Source organism: Bison bison, unplaced genomic scaffold, assembly GCF_000754665.1.
Source record: "Bison bison bison isolate TAMUID 2011002044 unplaced genomic scaffold, Bison_UMD1.0 scf7180017864213, whole genome shotgun sequence".
Classification (NCBI taxonomy): Eukaryota; Metazoa; Chordata; class Mammalia; order Artiodactyla; family Bovidae; genus Bison; species Bison bison.
The window spans coordinates 10,574,284-10,595,276 of record NW_011494785.1 but is presented as its reverse complement, the minus strand read 5'-3'; the positions used below and the strand labels follow the sequence as shown (position 1 = coordinate 10,595,276).

Below are 20,993 nucleotides of genomic sequence, written 5' to 3'. Positions count from 1 at the left end.
GGCGAGGGAAGATAGGCCTCAGGCCCCTCACAGCAGCCACAGTGTCGTCTGAGTGCACCAGCAGGGGCCACAACAGACAGCCATGGCAGAAACCAAAACCTCACTGCGGGAGGAGCGAGGCAAGGCTCTGGCAAAGCAATGGGAAGGAAGTCAGAGCATTCTGGGCTAAATGCCGGGAGAGAAGAGCTGGGGGGAGACACCTGCCTTAGCAGAGCGGGAGGCTGCTAACCAGGAGGAGGCAAGGTCTGGCACGGCGGTCTTCAGGGAACGAGGCTGCCACGAGCTTTTGAGTTGCATGTTCTCCCAAGCCTCAGCCAGCAGGGCCTCAACAGCTAGAACACGAGCTCCTTGCGGGCAGGGCCCACACCCTGTCCAGCATCTGGCACCAGAGCCTAGCGCGGCGTCCGGCACAAAGGCACGGGCAGTCACACTGGACTCTCGGCGGGAGTCCTACCTCTCTCGCCCTGCCTGCTGCGCCTCCTCGGGAATGTTAGTTAAGGCCTCTCTGCTTAGCTTTCCTAGCTCTAAAATGAGGATCCGAGCCCCTTGCTCCTCACTGGGAGGGTTCAGGGAGTGAGCACAGAGTCAGCACACGCGCACCTGCCGTCATCCGAGAGGCGTATTCTCTGGAGGCCGGTTCCTGCTGCAGGCCTCCCAGTCAGCGCCTCACCTCCAGCCACAGGCACCGCTCGTCACCAGCAGTGCTGGAGTTCGAGGGTCTAGAGACCCCAGGTTGGGGGTCCAAGCTTCCTCCCACCAGGGATAATGCGTTGAGAGACTTGCTCCCACGAGCATGGAAAGGGACCTGCGCTGCCCTTGGTCTCCTCGCACCAGAGCACGAGAAAGCAAGGGGCCTGCGATGGCCTCTAACGCACAAAGAAGTCGCTTGCAGACGTTCGCACTCGAAAACAGTCACTCGCAACAAAGTACATGAGGCATACCAGCTAACACCAGGACCTTGGAGCCGCAGTGCCAGGGAACCAGATCCACTCCAGTGACGTCTAGGAATAATCTTTCTGTGACGTCCAATGTGATTTTTTTTTTAAAGCTCAAAGGAGGAAACAGACTATTAGATTCAGAATCAAAGGAACAGACATTAAAGAAGCACCTCACTACTGTGCGGAAAGGCAAAGGGGGCGAGTGCCCTTAACGTTTCTTCAAAAAAGCTGCAGCGGTTTTGTAGTCGAGCACTTGTCTTGTTTTCCCCTCAAGTGGCAGCACCAACATTTCTGCTCATCCTGTCGGTTGCTAGGCAACTGTGACAGCAATCCCGTTCTGCCCACCCACAATGCACAGCTTTCATAACTGTTCTCACTGGGGTTTGCCAAATACTCCTAGGCACTATCTTCTCAGCCAAGGCTGCTTCTTCAAGCTCATCTTCATGCCTGCTTGGTCCTGTGGCAAAATTTAAACACTGTCTTTGTCATTATCTTCTGGTAATTTCCATAACAGGCTGCCCATCAAACATGGGATGATTTCACAGTAGCATCGAGAACTATAAATAGCTTTCCATAAAAGCAACCAGACAAAAGCCTGCCGATGTAACATTCTAATAACTTCAATCCAAAGTGCTAATTTTAAGTTTATTTGAACACATTCTTCTGGCTGAATATACTTGTGTTGCTTTTATAGAATAATTATGACTAGTCTTAAACTTAACCACACTGAGTTCAGAAAAGGCTTTATTTATCAAAAGTCTTTAGGTCCCATATTACACATCCTTTTTTCATATAAACCAAACAGATAAAGTCTTGATAAGCTTTCCTGACTTCCTAGAGGTCTAATTAATATGACCTTAATAATAACACGTGGTTGTCAACAGCCAGTAAAAATGAAGCAGTTAACTAACACTTAACACCTCATACACTTTGATGGGTAACAGCCACATTTACTTCCTATCATTGTCCTCTGGTCACTCCATACGTCACATAAAGGCCCAGATAAGAAATGATTTTTCCAAGATTTGAGTGGCAAGGCTAGTATGTGGCAATCCCAACTTAGGACATGGATCTTTGGACTCTGCTAAGTCACTTCAGTGGGGTCCGACTCTGTGTGACCCCATAGACGGCAGCCCACTAGGCTCCCCCATCCCTGGGATTCTCCAGGCAAGAACACTGTGGAGTGGGTTGCCATTTCCTTCTCCACTTTGGACTCCACCTCGGGGCTATTTCCTCCATAGTATGATGGCTGACTGGATAATATCATCATCTGAGGTACTTGAATTTGAAAGGGTTGATGGGGTTAAAGCAAAGAAACCAGCAGTGGTGGTCTGAGGATGAGCAGGATGGCTGGGGAACGAGGAGAAGACAAATTCCCTCTGTACACCCCTGATCTGTGATATGTAGATATGATCTATTTGAACAGAAGTATTTTGTAAAGGTCTCTGATTCAAATATGCACTGGTCCCTACACATAACTGGGCTCAGTGTCAGATGCGTTAGATGCTGAGAATAAAGGTAAGCAAGCCCCTGGCACAGGCTCTCAAGCAGCTCATAATAAACTGAGGCCAATAAACGCCCTCAAAACCAACAAGGAAGACGTACAAGGACCAGGCAGGAAGTGCTGTGTGTGCTCAGTCGTGCCTGACTCTTTGTGACCCCAGGGACTGTAGCCCACCAGGCGCCTGTACCCATGGGGTTTCCCAGGCAAGAACACTGGAGGAGGTTGCCATTTCCTCCTCTAGGGCATCTTCCTGACCCAGGGATTGAACCTGAATCTCTTGAGTCTCCTGCACTGGCAGGTGGATTCTTTACCACTGCACCACCTGAGAAGCCTCACAAAAACACAAAGAAAAATAATGGCTCATGTCTGCTGAGCTAGAAGTGTCAAAGGGGACGATTTGAGAAAATCCTTAAAAATAAGCTTAAGAGTGCTGGACAGTACAGAAGGGAAAACACTCTTAAAACTTGAGAAGCTCAGAAAATGAGCGGCAGTTAGATGAAGAGGGACACCATCCATTCATTCACAATTTCCTGGGCCGCTGCAGACCAGGTACTGAACAGGCACTGTACTTATTGGTCTGAAAGAAATCACACGTATTTCACAAAATTACCAAGTGTCAGGAAGGGCATTCCAGTAGGAAAAATAGTATGGGACTTTTGAACTCATTTTCTCTTAGAGCAGGACAAAAACGAATGGAGACAGGTCCATTCACAAAGAAACTTCATTAAAAATGGTTTTAGGGGAGATTTTGGTGATGTGGCAACTATATAATACTAAAACATAACCTAGGCTCTATACATGCTTTCAGTCAGAACCCCAATCACAACACATCATGAAAGAGAGGGAAGGAAAAATCTGGTATTTGCGAATATAAAAGGATAAAGTAGAAGATGAAAAGTATATGAAAGCTAGTGTTTTCTTTAAGATTTCAGTCCCTGATTTCAAGCCGATTTCCGCATTTGTGAAATGTCAGTTGGGTAAAACCAAGTCTCTGTGACCAGGAAGCCAACATCCTCTATTACGATAGGCTAGCGATGGTAATGACCAGCGATCACTATGCACACTCTACAGGAAATATGTGAAATGCGTTGCTAAAGTGATGAGGTTTTTTTTCTTGGGGTGGGGGTGGGGTGGGAGTTGTATCTTGTAGGATTCTACTTACCTCTTATAAGACTTATAACCGTAATTTTTAGCAACTCTATACACCCATGAGTGTGGGTCTCCAAAGCTATCGTGCTGCATGGTTAGAACCTCCCTCCAATCAAGTTGCCTCCTTTGGCTCCAAATCATGCTAGGGCTGCACTTCTCAAACAGCTTCTCGGGGAGCCTGAGGGTCAGTCTTGTGAGTATGCTCAAGGAGACTTTCCCTTGACTATGGAAAACAAACCTCAATTTTCAAAACAGGAAGAAATTATTTCAAGTCAAGGCTGGAGAAGCAGACGGATGAACCCAGCAGAGTAATGATTGAGGCCAGAGGAGGGAAGAATTGGAAGATGGCCTCCAAGATTCAGCCTCGCCCCTGGTGTACACTTCCAGTTTATCCCTTCCCCTGGAGTGTGAGTAAAGTGTGAATATAATGGGATTTCATTCCCATGGTCAGGTCACTAATCCCTGCACCTCTGAGTTAATCAGAAGATTTGGGATGATCCTGGGCCTGAACTAATCAAGTGAAGCCTGGAAGGACGGACTGGGCCCTTCCTGGGGACTGAGATGCTCCTGCTGATTTTGTTTTTTTCTGTTTCCCTCCTGTTGATTTTGAAGAAGCAGTGAGCTACGCTGTGAACTCCTCATGCAGAAGACCACGTGGAGCGCACCAGAAGCAGCACTCAGAGCTGAGAGTGGCCAACAGCTCACAGTCACCAAGAAAGCAGAAGCCTCAGTCCTGCAGCCACAGGCAACGGATTCCGCCAACAAGCAGCCAGTGTAGAAGACGACCCTGAGCCTTAGAGGAGCGCGTAGCCTTGATCAACACTGTGATTCTGTGCAGAGGACCGGTCAACCCATGGCCAGACTCCTGCGCCACAGGAACTGCCAGATACTAAATCTGCAATTGCCTTCAACCACTTAGTCACAAGGTCCAGAACAGACACATGTCTGTTAAGAAATAATACTTACTAATGTGCCACAGAGGAAATTCTGGAGAGTGGCCAAAGGATGTGAGGGTGGCAGTGCTCTCATAAAATGTCTAGTTTCTCCAGGTGGCCATTTTACGGGCAGCACTTCTGTGGACGTGCAAACCTGGCTTATTAAAAGTCACATTATTAGAGTCAAATTCATATGGCTTATCGTCCATATTGCTTATTACTATTATACTTTTTTCTGAGAATATTGTTTTAATAAAAAGCACTTATTCATCCCAAGCATCAACATTAACAGGGAGTTTTAACAATAGATCAAAGTAGTAAAGTGTCAAGAAAAAAAAGTGAGGGGAGGAGTCAAATACATGCGGCTTTGGTGTATTTATCTTTCGGGGAGGAATCAAATATATGCAGCTTTGGTGTATTTATCTTTCACGACAATCCAAGTCTTAAAACATAACATATCTGCCCCTTGTGGATGGACTGCTGGATTTGCTGGCATTATCCCTTCATTTGGACTAGAATCCATGGTTCTCTGTGCAACCCCGCCTCATCGCTCTAAAACAGGAATATGCAGGAAAGGAAAGAACAGTAGCGCTCATAAATCAGCTGTTCACAAAGTTCTGAACTTATTCTCAAAGGTGACAGCATCACCAGCAGGAGAGACGGCCTAGGGGGTATTTAGAGAGGCATGGGCGTCTGCATAGCTTTCGCCATGACATGGTGGTCAGTACGTGGGGGCCGGGCTACTTAGCACCCTAGAAAGAACACAACAGTCCTGCACAAAGCGTCCTCTTGACCAAACCCCCAGGGACTGCTCTGCCCTCCTATCCCACTCATTCCAGCAGCACGCATTCTGTTTCTCAAACACAAACCAGAATATTCCCAACTGTGCCTCTCTCTGGGAACGCTCCTCCCGGCTCTCCATCCACATGGCTCCCTTCCTTCCTTCAGGTCTCTGCTTAAATGTCGCCGCATCAGTCAGGACTCCCTGATCATCCCATTTAAGGAGCAGACTCCCTTCCTGACACAGGGATGGCACACGCCTGGGTTCCTGGACGCTTGCGGACCCTCTCTGTGCTTCAGTTCTCCCATTAGTAAAGGGGACGGACACAGCTCACCTGCAGGACTGTTACCAGGATTACATGAGTGTGTGTGTGTAGACGCTGCTTTTTTAGAGGAATGCCCGAAACTCAGCATAAGCACTGGGCTCCCCAGGTGGTGCTAGTGGTAAAGAACCCACCCGCCAACGCAGGAGACATAAGAGACGTGGATTCGAGCTCTGGGTCGGGAAGATCCCCTCAAGAAGGAAATGGTAACCCATTCCAAGATTCTTGCCTGAAGAATCCCATGGACAGAAGAGCCTGGTGGGCTACAGTTCACCGGGATCACAAAGAGGTGGACACAACTGAGGCGACTTAACACTAAGCACCACGTGTTAGCTCTGAACATCTAAAAACAACTGAAACCAACTTGGAAATTAAACTTTTACCTAACTCACTATACTTACTGGCAAACTTCTTTCTGTGAGCTCATCGGGTGACAAAAGTTGACCTAAAATAATGTGAGGCTACTTGTAACCATGCTATGGATATTAAACACATGTTATATGTACTCACATTAAGCTCCAAATACTGAACTATATCTCGTCTCAAGGATTTTGAATAAAGGACTGTGCACCTAAATTATTCTTCTACTTTACTTTTCTCTGTAGCAACCATCATCATTTGACATATACAAATAAACTTGCTTTCTATGCAATTCTCACTACCATAAAGTCAGGACTGTGTGCTTTTATGGCACTCCCTGAACCTGGAGAAGCGCCTGCCACATAGTAGCTGCTCAGTAAACACATGTGGAAATGGTTAAATTTTACGATGTCAAAAATACAACGCAGAACACTGCTTAAGTAGAAGAAGACTGTTTCTGGAGGCTGGTGACCAGTTGTTCCGTAACTCGGGAGGGAAGGCTTGGGAAGCCGGAGGCGAGATGTTGAGTCCTGGTCTGCTCCTCCCTCCCGGGCACCAGCCCTCGGCGCCACTCTCCCCGACCATCCACACAGAGGCTCAAGGTGTCAAGAGAGTTCCAAAACATACTACGCATACGCTGACCTTCTGACTCCAACATCGCCCACAGACAATTCCACTTAACCTTCCCACCACAAGAGGCCAATCTAATCCAGCTGACCATTCTCCCAGCAAAACCAGTTTTATTTCTTGACTTCTCTAGAAGGTGACCGCCTCACACCTCCCTACTGGCCACACCCCAAACCCAGGACCCGTCTTCGAAGCACCTCCCAGTCACTTACGTGCAAAGTCCAGGCAGTGCTTCACTGGCACAGCCTCCACCCTGGCCTTCTGGCGAGCTGATGCTTTTGAATGCTTAATTTCTCTGGGCACCTGTTTCCCCAGAAAAAAACCCATGGTGCTAGACAAGACCACTTTTACCCAATAACTGATATGTTTCTCTATTTGTTTTGACCCTATTTTGAGAAAAAGCATTCTAAGTTAAGAGGATTTTCACCAAAGTTGGAAGAACAGCCTTCAAATTCAACATTCCTGCAAAGTGGCATGATTCCAGTAAGAGCCTTGCTGAGTATAAAAAAGTAACACGATGGGTAGAGTCCTAGTGCCCAAACTGGTAGAGAATCTGTCAGATCTGATTGAAGGGAATGTCATGGCACTTTACGCCTCAACACAGGGCAAAATAACGAGCTTTGTAATAAAGCGGCCCTTGGGGTGTACGATGGCCCGGCTCTCAGCACCACTTCCGAGGGCGGTGTTTTAGAATCAGAAGCAGACAGATTATTTCACTTAGCCCTACTGACTGATGATCAGAGTATACAGGGAGCGAAGGTCACACACAGCATCAGGATGTGAGACAACCAGAATCAACAGCCAGGTCTTTCTCCCTCAACTTAGTCACTTGGTTTTAACATTTAACATCAGACAGTTCCTGAACACACAGGTGGCTGACACGGAAACATGGTCTTTGAATGTCCAGGCCCCTTTGGAGAGGATCAAGGATCCACGCGATGCCTGAATTTGTGTTCTTGTTGGTTGACTTTGTAGAAGACTGGGCAGCACTGTGCCTTGGTTTCTCATCACTTTCATTCTAGGAACACTGGTTGTAACCTAGCTTTTGCAAGGGTGTTTTATTTACAGTGAAATCAGGGGAGTAATGAACAATTTTGCACTCACAAAGCAGCTAGGGCTTGAGCTCCAAGCCCACAGAGGGGCCACAAGCCCTCTACACCTCTGCTCTCCTTGGTACTTCCTGCCCCAGACGATGACTTCTCCTCCTACGGCATCTATAGGGCACACCTCATACCCAGGCACCCCTCCTTGTCAGAGGCAGAAGTTTTTCTTTTTAAAGGCACACATTGCCTTTAAAAGAAGGGCACCAGTGCCCCTGGCCGTCCTCCACGGCCTCGGGGGCGGAGCTGGAACACACGTGACCGCGGCCTCGCGTGCCCTGGGTCCTTCTGTCCCCAGCACTGGGCTCTGTCGTGTACCTCTCACAAGGACCCCAAAGACAGCCACCACTTTCCCAAGAGGTGGACACGACTTAGCGGCTAAACAACAAATCACAAAGACACAAACACACGTACACATTTAAGAGAAAACGAAGGACGGTTCACAGAACCACTTTTTGGAAGTGCACTCAGTCCTCTTAACAGGAGTTGCAAATACATTTTAACAATTTTTCCCATCAAGAATATAAGAACTCGTACCTTGTGACAAGGAACCAAGCGATCTGACTAAAGTCTGGAGAGGGCCTCAGGTATGTCTTAATATGTGGCATGGCGTTGCTGCGGCCTGACGTGTCAGCTGACCACTTGCTAGCGATGGAAAAGGCACAAATCACTAGTCAGAAAACACAAACAGGTCATCACAGTCCTAATATGAGAGAACTGCATGAACAGCAAAATCCTGACGTGTAAAAAACAGTGAGTGCATTGTTCTCTGTGATATGACCTGAGAAAACGTCCTAAATTCTGTTGAGCTAACGGGATAACACATGTTCATTTTAGAATGTAGGCACGTAGGAAATACCACCTACAAAAAGCACTGGACACTGCAGGCCCTTGGTCCCCGCGCCTTGTTAGGAACACGCGTGTGCATATGCACACATGCTCTCATGCGTCTAACTGCGTGTGAGCACACCTCGTCTCTTTAAAAGTAGTAACTGTGTTCCCGGAGCACACTGCTGAGTGGGAAAGGCCCACCAAGTGCTTGCTGAGTGAACAAAATGCAAACTGGAAAAGATACAAACAGGATGAATATCAAAATGGAAGGCCGAAAAGCAGGGGGATCATTCAGAAATATCCCAAATGCAGATACTCATGTGTCTAAGCTTGGTTTCTAAGTTTCCAACATTTTTGGGACTAAGGTTTCATGGGAAAAAAAGACATATACCATGACGTAGGAATCCTCCCTTATGAATACAAGAGGATGGTCCCTCAAGAGAACTGACTGAAAGAGTAAAATTGGGATTTGGCAGAGTCATTATTAGATTATGAAATTCACTTGTGGGGCTTCCCTGGTGGTCCAGGGAACAATCCACCTGCCCACGCAGGGGACACAGGTTTGATCCCTGCTGTGGGAAGACCCCACATACCATGAGGCAATGGAGCCCGTGCGCCAAACCATCGCACCTTTGAGCCACAACCGTTGAGCCCTCAAGCTGCAGCTACTGGCGCGCCCCAGAGTTGGGTTTCGCAACGAGGAGCCACCACAATGAGAAGCCCATGCACCGCAATTAGAGAGTAGCCCCCCTCTCCGCAACGAGAGAGGAAGCCTGCTTGTGGCAACAGAGACCCAGGGCGGCCGATAAATAAATGAATAAAAGTTAAAAACAGAAAAACAAAATTTGCTTGTAAGAACACAGTACTCAAAGGAGCTCAATTTGAAGAAATGTCCTCTGCAAAATAAAATCAAACACCCCCAAAGAAAGCATTACAGAAAGGCTCCAGGATGACATGCTGAATTACACTGAAAGCTCTTTTTCTTTCTTTTGGCCATGCCGCGGGCGGCTTGCAGGATCTTAGTCCTCTGACCAGGGACTGAGCCCAGGCCCTTGGCAGTGAAAGCAAGGAGTTCTAACCACTGGAGCGGCAGAGAATTCCCAGACTAAAGCTATGGAAAGGTAATCTACCTTCGTTTCTGGTTACAGCTTAAGTATATGTCTGTTGAAGCCAGAATGAGACTGCAGCTAGCCGAGAACATGCAGGGTGGGCGGCGGAAAGGACGCAGAGCATCCCTTCAGCCTGAGCGTTCGCCCGCTGGCTGGGCCGTGCAGCAAGCCAAGGCTGCCGTGTGCCCCGGAGAAGGGGCGTGGGTTCTCCCCTCAGAAGCCTGCAGCTTCCCAGTGCATGAATGTGTACACAGAGGATGGCATATTTTGGAAATATGAACTGAAACGCTGCTTATGTAAATTCTCAATTTCCCAATATGTTCTTTCATTTATCCTTTTTCTTTGGATGCCAATATTTAAACAGGAAACTCAGAGAGATAAATTAGACTCTGGTATTAAAAACCAATTCCAAGAAATGTCTAGAACTTTAAGGGATTTCTATCACTAACATAAATAGATTAAAAATACAGCCATATTATGTAAAGCTCTTTTTTTTTTTTTTCAAAGAAAATCAGACAGACAACATTCTTATTTTACTTGAAAGAAGCAACAGCGCATTCTAACCGGATTACTTACTGAAAATAGGAATGAAGCCAATTCTGTTTCTCCGCCGTCTGGATGCTATAGGGAAGAGAGCCCCCAGCTTTTAAAACAAGAGAAACAAAGTAAACAAATAAAGATTACTGACTGTAACCTGAGGGCCCTCATTAGGAAAATCTATACACAGTGCTTAAAGAAGCACCACTTATCCCGCCTCACGGAACAGCTCTCTGAAAGGAAGCACGCACACCTGCGTTCGCTGTGCTCTCTCAGTGGGGTTTCCTTTCTTAGATGTGCGCAGTGTTAGCTGCTTAGTCATGTCCAACTCTTGCCCACCAGGCAACTTGTAGCCCACCAGGCTCTTCTGTCCATGGGATTCTTCAGGCAAGAATACTGGATGGGGCTGCCATTTCCTTCTTAGGGTGCACATCAAATAGTAAATGTTAACTATTGCAATAGAAGACGGTATTTAACCATTGGAGGGGTGGTGGTGGTACGTTAACATCTGTAACAGCACAGACTGGAAATGCCAGGAGAGACCAGAGATGAGCCCTGGCCCAGCCTGCTGCCCTCGCGCAGGTGGGACACCCTGAGACACACTTTGCGAGACGAGGGCTCCTGCGTCTTTTTTTGGGCCCAAGACCAGGACGCTTGGGAGAGGGGAGACTGGGATGAAAGCCTGGTTGTCCTGCCTCCTTCACTTTTACATTGATATTGCCAAAGAGACTCTGTCCTAGCTACACAGATTCTTACAAATGCAAAAACCAAGGATCACTAAAATAAAATGTTCAGTAAACCATTACGTTTTAAAAAATGAATCCTAAACGCCATAGTCCCACAGAGAGAATAAAGATACAGTTCCAAGTGGAAACACAATTAGAAGCCAGTATCCTTGCCTGGAGAATCCCATGGACAGAGGAGCCTGGTGGGCTACAGTTCATGGGGTCACAAAGAGTCAGACATAACTGAAGCGACTTAGCACACACGTATACCCTGTTCAGGATTTTGGTTAATACCGTCTGAATACACTACCTGGGGGTTGTTGAATTCCAAACAAGTGCCCAGCACTGACATAAGGGAACTAGAGGACAAGACTGAAAGGTGTCTACAAAACAGTCCTGGAGTTTACAGATGAAGCCCTTGAGAGACTAGCTATATCAACTAAATTATATCACACCAAAGATTTCATCTCAGTATTAGGCCTCTGTTCCAGACCCTCAATGTGACCTGTATCGGGGAGTCAAATCTGGAAGAACCACATAGTACTTTAGGCCGGGGGTACGTGGGGGGAGAGGTGTTAGAAAAAAGCACAGCGTGGGGCTGTGGCGGAAGCTGGTTTTATCTGGATGTCTTATCCGGACAACCACTGGTGGCAGAGGGGAGAACACTCTTTCTCGTAAAAGTACCCAACACTCAGGGCTACTGTGAGGGTTAAACAGCACCCAAATTGCTCAGCTGCGTGGCATCATCTTTAGAACACAGCACCACCCAATATTACCTACTTTAAAGATCCTCATCCAGTTAAGAGAGAATAATCTCCAAATTTCTCATCAATACCTTTCTGACCTCAAGGAGGAAGGCATTCTTATCACTTGTTTTAAAAAGTTTACCAGGGTATTTGTGAAATGTACACACAAAAACACAATCGGGACAGTCTTCCCAACAATTACCTGGATATCCTTCTAAGCTGGTGCGCACATTTTCCACTGAAGGATAGATCTAAAAATAAAAACAACAACACTTAGAATGTACAATGTTCAAGAAACTATCTATGTGTGTTAAAAGGAAAGAAGTTTAGTTTTTACCAAGATGAAAATCTCTATTAGAAATAATACTTCAAGACTTAGAAAACGTGCTTTAAATTTTAAAAAGTTCCCATCTTATTGAAAACTGTTGAACTTCTAGTCATTAAACTACAGAAAGCATTTATAGTCAATGAAAGAAAATTACATTTCAATGAGTATTTTCTCCTCTGAAACACCAAGAGAAAAACTTAACTGAATGTAAAATTAATTCTTACTTCAAATGTCTCTAAATAATTAATAATGCCTGTAATTCTGCTGGCAATGCTTTATCAAAAATTTTTGCCGTGGCTTGACCACCTAAAGGAAAGAATGGGGAATCTGCAGGCTAGTCTGTGGCTGAGCCAGAGCTTGGACGAAACCAGTGGCCCCGGCAGCAGACGCTATTAGGAAACTTGCTTACAAACGGCAGTGCCACCGCGCTGCATTCAGCGTCTTCCATCCCCCACCCACAGAACGAAACCCCTTTCTGTGGAAGGAGGACAGACCTGACTCTTCTCCTGGACCAGAGGCTGAGAACAGTGACCTCAGGGAGGAGGGCACTCACCAGATGGAGAGGAGCAGCACTTCCTAGGGTCCTGCTCTCCTTGCCCAGGGTCACCAGGCTCTCTTTAAACTCAGAACACAACCACTTTGATTCGTCTGCCCCCATGGAGCCAATGCTGGAGAACTGACCTATGACCGGCCAAGACTCTGCTTTCGGCATGGGTGAGGCGTGCTCTTTTAGAAGCTGTGAGAGAACCAAAACGAAAGCTACTCAGTCCGACCACGTGGAGAGAAAAGCCGTGACAGCTCAGAACACGGTTTTCTGTCCTCGGATCGCCGACTTCACAAGGAAATGCTGAAAATGGTTAATGCTCAGTTTCATGCCCACGTACAGCTTTTCTTCTTTGGGAAAAGTTTTGTTTTTAAACTTTTGCTGGTGTACAGCTGCTATGCCATGCTGTGTTAGCGTCAGGTGCACTGCAGAGGGGGTCAGTTACACACACATCCACTCTTTTTTAGATTCTTTTCCCCACAGAGGTCACTAGAGCACTGACTAGAGCTCCCTGTGCTATACAGTAGGGTCCCTATTAGTTATCCGTTTTATATATAGTAGTGTATACATGTTAATCCTTTGGGAAATGTTTTTAAATACCAAAAATATTAATGGAGTAAGTTGACAAAAGTATTTCTCTTCCAAAATTCTTTGATTTGTACTTAAACATATTTAAAAAAAATGACCCATTTTAGTAGCAATGTCAGACAAACTAGCAACCTGCCATATGAGATTAGCCTTCTGCCTCGAAATTCCAAAGGTTTAATACACTGAAATAAAACCTAGAAGGTCAAACTATATTTTGACTCTTATCATTTGAAAAAGGCTTGGGCTCTGGGCAGCTGTGATGCTCTATAAATGAAAGAGAATATATTTAAATATGGATACACACCACCTTAAGCCCTGGGTAAGACTGACCTGCATTTCCTGCTTTGTTTGATATTTATGCAAAGCTGCAAAAACAAGTCAGAAAACACTTGAGAATTTTCTCTCTTTAAACCTGTGCCGAGCGCCTTCCTCGAGGCTGGAGACAGCAATAAAAATAAGCCACAGTTCCTGTTCCAGTGGAGCTCATAATCTGACAGATGCATTGTTCAGGGTTATATGCGTTAATTCTCCTTACCACTGAGTAGGCATTAATACTTATAAACACACTTCCCCACAGAGCCCAAACAGTTCTCAACTTCCACCCTGGGTGCAGCATGGGGTAGGAAGCAGGACTGAGCCGACAATCACAAGACTCGGCTACTATTCTGGGTTCAGCCCTTGATCAGCCACCGGACCGTGGCCCAAGTCCTAGGCTTCTCTTCCCCACCAGCGGGGCAGACTTCTGATCACGCCCCGTCTTTACTGGAAGACAGCTGTGATGCAACACAAGCTCCTGACTGTGCAAAGGGGTTGCAAACTCAGATAAGAGGCTACTCCGCTTCAGTAAGACAGGCATCCTGCACAAGGATGTGTGATCACCTGGCCTTTCTGAACCACCAGTCCACAAGCTAAACCCCACAAGTGCTGACTGAACAATCACCCCTCCTTTCCTCATTCAATCTCTACATGATTCTGTGAGGGAAGTACTGTCATTATGCCCATTTTACAGATGTCAAGAGGGTGGGAGCAAGTCAAAGTCACACGGCTTGTAACCGGGTCAGGATTTGGCCCCTGCTGTGGGTATCAACTCACAAAGCTGTGCACTTATCCAGCATGTGGGCTTCCCTGGTGGCTCAGTTGATGAAGAATCCACCAGCAATGCGGGAGACCCAGGTTCAATTCCTGGGTCAGGAAGATCTGCTGGAGAAGGGATAGGCTACCCACTCCAGTATTCTTGGGCTTCCCTTGTGGCTCAGCTGGTAAAGAATCCGCCTGCAATGCGGGAGACCTGGGTTGGATCCCTGGGTTGGGAAGATCCCTGGAGAAGGGAAAGGCTACTCACTCCAGTATTCTGGCCTGGAGAATTCCATGGACTGTATAGACTATGGGGTTGTAAAGAGTCAGACACGACTGAGCGACTTGAACCATCCAGCCTATGGGACTCCCCTGCTCCCGAGTATCAAGACAGAAGGATGGTGGTGTTGAGACCCTGCCTGCTTTCAGCTGTGGTCTCTCTTAAAAACAGGAAATTAAAAACTGTCATCAGCCAAGGGGAATTCTCACACAGCATCAATAGTCTATGGAAAAAGAGGGGCTTTTAAGAAATCGTGTTGGGAATTTACTAAGGTAAACTGACTCCTAGAGAGAGAGAGGAAACTTGAAGCTTTAACCTGCTGCTTGCTTTATTTTGTTAAAGACCTTTCTTGGCTTATTTTCATACCAGCAGCAAATGCCATTCTCATAATTACAACTTCTAGGGCGTTGGTTTAGCAAACAAAACACATCACAGCTCCGTTGTGGTCTTTGCTCAACACTGTTTTCTGTTCTTTGTTGAATCTGTGTGAAAAATCCTTGACATTAAATTAAAAAATCCTTCACATGCTGAGCAAAAACTACTTGTATAAATACAAAGTCTCTAATAATCTTTATTACAAGAAATTAAAAAACTAAAAATCGTCCCTATGCTTTTGCCATTTAGCTCTGTTAACTCTGCACCTATAAACGAGGCAAAATGTTAAAATGCAAGTAATTAATGGAAACTATAATTAGATAATCAATTTCAAGTGCCTAATGCTTGCCTAGAGTTGTGCTAGAGATATTATAAAGCTGCTTTCAAAACAGACCAATTATAAATAAAATAGGAGTGAACATACAATAAAATTTTTTTAAATAGTAAAAATTTTATTACCTTCCTAAGCCTGAAATGTCCCCAATTATCTTTCTGATTTCCTTGAAAGCGTCCTGGGGTTGAGGCAATAAGGTAAACACTGCAATGATACAAAATACACGTCAGAGAACATGGTGACGTGTGGACCTCAGCACACACAAACCCCGACAGTAAGCAGGAAATGTTCCGAGAGCCAGCCCGCTTTCTTGAGATGCCTCCTCCGAGGAGTTAACTGACACTTAAATAACTTTCAAGCACCCTGTGCGACCCCCACAGGGTGGAAGTCAAAGAACTCGGTGACTTTTAGAGCAGGCACTCCAGTGGGGACTCAGGTGAGTGGGGAGAGCCCCGCGCCTCCACCCCAGCACCTGAGGGCCAGAAGGTGCCGAGAGGGACGGGCCCCGCTCTCCCACGTCTCTGAAGGACACGTGTCCCTGAAGGACAGTCCAGCGTCCCTCCAGCACCCGCCAGGCCCCTGCGCCCCACGTCTCGTGTGGTCCTCGGGGTGCTCCCCGAGCTGCTACGAGGCCACGTTTACCCTACTTTGTTTCTGAGAGGTCGTGCTCCTGGATGGTGTCTATCCACTCCTTGAGAGGGGTGGCGTTATAAGCTGCCAGGTAGCTGATGAGGTCAGCTTTGAAGTTTGTGGCCGATTCTCCAGATCCGTGGGTCCCGTGGACGATTCTGGGGTACAAGGGGCTCAACCATATTCTGGAATGGAAAAAGAGAACCACCTTGAACCGTCAAGAGCAGAGCTGATCACAGTGCTGTCTCTAATCAGGCACTCACCTCTAGGAGGTGAATTCTCACTACCTCTCCACCTGCTGGTAAGGCCACCCTTGTGTGTGTGAGTGCTAAGTCACTTTAGTCATTTCCGACTCTGTGACCCTGTGGACTGTAGCCCGCCAGACTCCTCTGTCCATGGGGTTCTCCAGGCAAGAACGCTGCAGTGGATCTGCATGCCCTTCTCCAGGGGATTTTCCAAGCCAGGGATTGAACCCGTGTTTCTTAGATGTCCTGCATCTTTACCACTAGCACCACCCGGGATGCCCAGGGTCACCCTTATGAAACATAGAGCAAAGCTGGCTGCACCACTCCAGTGGTTCTCAGCATACCCAGAATTAGTTTCGAAATGCTTACCATGAATTTTAGACCCAGGAAGGCCTGGCCTCTGCCTGCCTCTCCCAACTCGACCCCTCCACGCTCCCCCATTCACCCACTCACCCTGCTTATTCGCTCTCTTACCTTCTCAGCTCTACACTGCTTTTTTTTCCCCAATATTTATTTGGCCACGCTGGGTCTTAGTTGCAACATGTGGGATTTTTAGTTGTGGCATGCGAACTCCCAGTTGCACATGTGGGATCTAGTTTCCTGACCAGGAATCAGGCCCCCTGCATTGGGAATGTGGAGTTACAGCCACCAGACCACCAGGTAAGTCACTACACTGCTTTCAAAGACTTGATGACAACAGTTTTACTCCTAACTGCTTATAGCAACTCCACATAGTGGTAACCCCAGCAAGTTTCTGCCCAAAAGTATGTCAATGCAGTTCTTTAGCCAAGTGGAAAATAAAAGTTATCCTATTAAGAAAAAAATGTATGTGCAAATATGTTTTCAATAAACAAACTCATCCCATATCTGGTGTCTGGAATGAGGTATAGTCTACGTTTAGTTATACTACATTAACACTAACCTCAGGCTTTCAAATAAATTGGTAAAAACACTTTAATGACATCTCTAACTTCATCGATTCTTTGCCAGTGTACTTTGCTAAAACCTCTATGTCCTACCCACGAATGGCAAACGACCACATCTAAACCCAGTCCTTCTGTGAACTGGCCCCTCGTAGATTACAGAGAAATATGGCTTCAAAGCTCTTGTGCAGCTCCTTCAGCTGCAAAACCAGGTCAGCAGTCCTATCTCACAAAGATGCCCACGAGGTAATGAACAGGGCCCAACAGAAAGCAGCCTTAGCAGGCAGGAGCTGCGTCTGCCGGTCTCCCCTGCTCTGGCTCCTCCCGCCACAGTCCTGCCCAGGAAACCATAACAGAAACTGCCCGTTCCTCTCTCGCTGGTGGCCCTCAAAGGAGACCGAGAGGCAGGCCGTCAGAACCTCGAGAGTCCTGGCTGGGCGTCTCCTGAGCTCTGAACGCATTCCCAGCAGGCTGGCCTGTCACACCTTCCTTCCCCACATCAAGGAGACCCCTCGTCAACCACAGATTGGCACCTGCCCTCTACATCTACAAGCATTAAATCATGTGCAGCCGTCTTTCAACGTCCCTGAAAGAAGGTCAGGGTGGAGAGCAAAAACGAGACACCATGTGCTGGGGACGGAAAACTGGCAGAACAGGCCTTCAGAGAGTCAGATATTTTCAGGAGCCGATTTTAAGAGCCTAATTCTTATATCTCCTTGAACCTAGAAAAGCACTAAAATCCTTCACGGTGACACCTGCTTCTCACGAGTAGCAGTAACCTTCATGAAACTAGCATAAACCTTCTGCTAAAAATGTGCTGACGGCATGCACATATTCACCAAAAGCACACATATACTGACTTCCCCCTGCCTCTGGAGCAGCTTCTGACGAGCTATCTGAAATGCGCCTCCTAGACTATAGTCCTCATTCTGCCCCAAATAAAACTTGACTCACAGCTCTCACGGTGTGCATTTTTTAAAGTCAACACCTTGCACAATGGGTAACGCGTGAGACCAGGAGAGGAGCCCAGGTTCTGCACCGGGATCCGCAGCTACCTGGCCGTGTCACCCTGGGCAAGCTTGGTGGCCCTTCTGCACCTCCCTCGGCTCCTGCGTGTACCGTGGCCGTGTTGGGAGGGATGGATGGGGGCAGTCTCTCCTCCCCACAGTAACTCGGGGCTGCAGGATGAGGGGGGCTCTTCCTGGATCAGAGGGTCACTCACAAGAACGGTCCTGGAGGAGGAACACGACAGACGACGACTTTCCAACCAGATAATCGAGATGTGAGACGTCTTTACCATTTGACAAAATAAAGAAACCTTGGGCCAGATAATTTTAAAATTAAGACATGAACAGGTGGATCAAGAAGCAGGTGAAAAGGACGGATGGAATACCTTTAGGAGAGGAAAGAGTCCACAGGCCCATGATAGGCAGACTATGAAATAAGATTATACAAAATAACTTTTTAAAATATTCGAATAAAATTATAACCCACGACATGAAACTGTAAAGTATCAGAGTAGAATGTAGACTAACAGTACCCCCTTTCCTAGGGGGCCAGCAGAGGGAAGTTGGAAGGAGATTTTATACCACTTGTACTTTGAGTTTTGAACCATGTGAAGCTACACCTAGTCAATACATTTTTAAAAAATTAAGTGTTTTTAAATAAAGGAAAAAAATGAACACCTAAGCCCTTTACCTTTAATCCCTTCCCCACAGCAGCCAAGTCAAAGACGCCTAAGGAAGCAGGGCTGCCTCTACACTCCAGAAGAAGCCGAGAGCCGTGGGTGGGATTCTTTGAGCCACAGGAGACTCAGAGTCAACCTGACAAATCCTTTTCGTTATTGTTCCTCTAAGGACGAGCTATGTCAATCTCATTTCCTTTTTAGATGGGGCTACAGATGAGTCACGGTCCCGAAGCTCAACTGGCAGCTTAGAAGCTTGAGGGCAGCAGCAGACCTTGTCACCCGGAAGCTCAGTGATCAGGAGCCCAGCAGCCAAGGCTCTTAGGGACCGTCCGCCCCACCCCCATCAGCACAGGGCGGTTTGCAAGTGCAGCTTGAACGGGAAGCGGGAGCGTGTCTGTAGGAAAAGTGCCAAGCAGGGCGACAGGGGCTCGCACGCCCGCTCTGGTGGGGAAGCAGAGTGAAGAGGGACAAGAGACCCCTGGCGTGAGAAAAGACTGCCTTTCACATTCAGAAGGGCTGTGTGATAGCAGAGGCGACTGGGGCTGGGCAGCCCACCCAGGCTCAGCAGGTCCAGAGGACGGCAGCTGGGAGGCTCACTGTCTCGGTTCAATTCAGGGTGCAATGCAGGCTCAGTGAGAGCCCTGCATGAGTGCTCTAGCCCAGGCTGGGTGATGAAGGGGAAAATGCGTGAACCCCAAAAGGGTGCTTCTTCTAACACCGGCAGGCAGAGACATGCAGAACGGCTTCTGCAATCAAGGGAACGGAGACCAAGGCTGGCTGTAAGGAGGGCTTCCTGGGAAGGAGAATGAGGGTGAGATGCAACTCGAACAAGTCCCTAAATGCCTAAGGATGCACCCTACCTTCCCCAAGAGATCGAAAACTAGATCTAGTGAACACGCACCACGGACAAGGGTTAGTAACTTAAAAAACAGCATGAAAAACCTTTGCATTCAATCCTTTCAGAGATTTATGATCATATTACAGGCTCTGAAAAGACAGCAGTTTAGAATGTTTTATGGGAAACCAAACTGATTGGAGGTAAAGGGATATATATATATTTTTTTAGTTCTATCAGTTTATTGCTACCAACCCACCTCCCTCTACCCTCATGCACACGTGCTCAGTCACATGTGCCCATGGACTGCAGCCCGCCAGGCTCCTCTGTCCATGGACTTTTCCAGGCAAGAATACTGGAGTGGGTTGCCGTTTCCTTCTCCATAAAGGGGTATTTTTAGCATACAACCAACCCCTGAGTTTTCCTTTGATGTCTAGGGGGAATGCTCAGGTACAGGTGGGTGTGGGGGTGAGTGAGGGCCAAGAAAGTTATCAGGAGGCTCTTATTGGGAAATAATACGTTTGGCCCTTCCATTTTTTAATCCTCTTCCTGCCTCAGATCCTTAGACCTACTCGGCAAGAGAATATATGGATGACTCCATTTTTGTAAAAAAATAGGAAAAAAACTACAGCATATAAATTTTATGTATTGGTATGTTTACAGGAAAAAATGGAAGCAGTGGCAGACTTTATTTTCTTGGGCTCCAAAATCACTGTGAACAGTGACTGCAGCCGTGAAATTAAAAGACGCTCTCTGGAGAAAAGCTATGACAAACCTAGACAGCATATTAAAAAGCAGAGACATCACTTTGCCAACAAAGGTCCATACAGTCAAAGCTATGGTTTTTCCAGCAGTCAGGTATGAATGTGACCATAAAGAAGGATGAGCACAAAGAACTGATGCTTTTGAACTGTGGTGTTGGAGAAGACTCTTGAGAAGTCCCTTGGACTGCAAGGAGAACCAACTAGTCCATCCTAAAAGAAATCAACCCTGAATGTTAGTGGAAGGACTTATGCTGGAGCTGAAACTCCAATACTTTGGCCATCTGATGCGAAGAGCCAACTTACTGTAAAGACCCTGATGCTGGGAAAGACTGAGGACGGGAAGAGAAGGGGCAACGGCGGATGAGATCGTTGGATGGCATCATCAACTCAACGGACATGAGTCTGAGCAAACTCAGGAAGATAGTGAAGGACGGGGGGCCTGGTGTGCTGCAGTCCACGGAGTCACGAAGAGTCGGACGTTACTTAGCAACCGAACAACAACATTTACAGGTATAAATAGACAGGTGTGGACGATCATGGGCTAAATGGTTAACATCAGTTACCACAAGGGAGGCAGTATCACTTTTTTGCATGCATCTCTTTTCTATGCCATAATTCTGGTTTTCTCCCTCCCACCATGAAACAAACAGAGCCCTACAAACCCCTGTGTTTTCTGGTGCCAGTCCTCGCGGATGAGGTTGGACGTGTGTATGACGACCCGG

At 47.0% G+C, this 20,993-nt stretch overlaps 1 protein-coding gene across 1 annotated transcript in view; it reads right to left on the bottom strand.

Annotated features, from left to right (window-relative positions):
* TDP1 (tyrosyl-DNA phosphodiesterase 1) overlaps positions 1-20,993 on the bottom strand; it is a 77,346-nt gene that overhangs the window by 32,312 nt on the left and 24,041 nt on the right. The window contains exons 8-14 of the mRNA XM_010845181.1: positions 20,934-20,993; positions 15,835-16,002; positions 15,313-15,391; positions 12,546-12,728; positions 11,867-11,915; positions 10,233-10,299; positions 8,254-8,361 (exon numbers count right to left, since the gene is read on the bottom strand). The exon at positions 20,934-20,993 is cut by the window's right edge and continues 3 nt beyond it. Of these exons, the coding sequence (XP_010843483.1) occupies positions 8,254-8,361; positions 10,233-10,299; positions 11,867-11,915; positions 12,546-12,728; positions 15,313-15,391; positions 15,835-16,002; positions 20,934-20,993 (714 nt within the window). The remainder of the gene's footprint in view (positions 1-8,253; positions 8,362-10,232; positions 10,300-11,866; positions 11,916-12,545; positions 12,729-15,312; positions 15,392-15,834; positions 16,003-20,933) is intronic.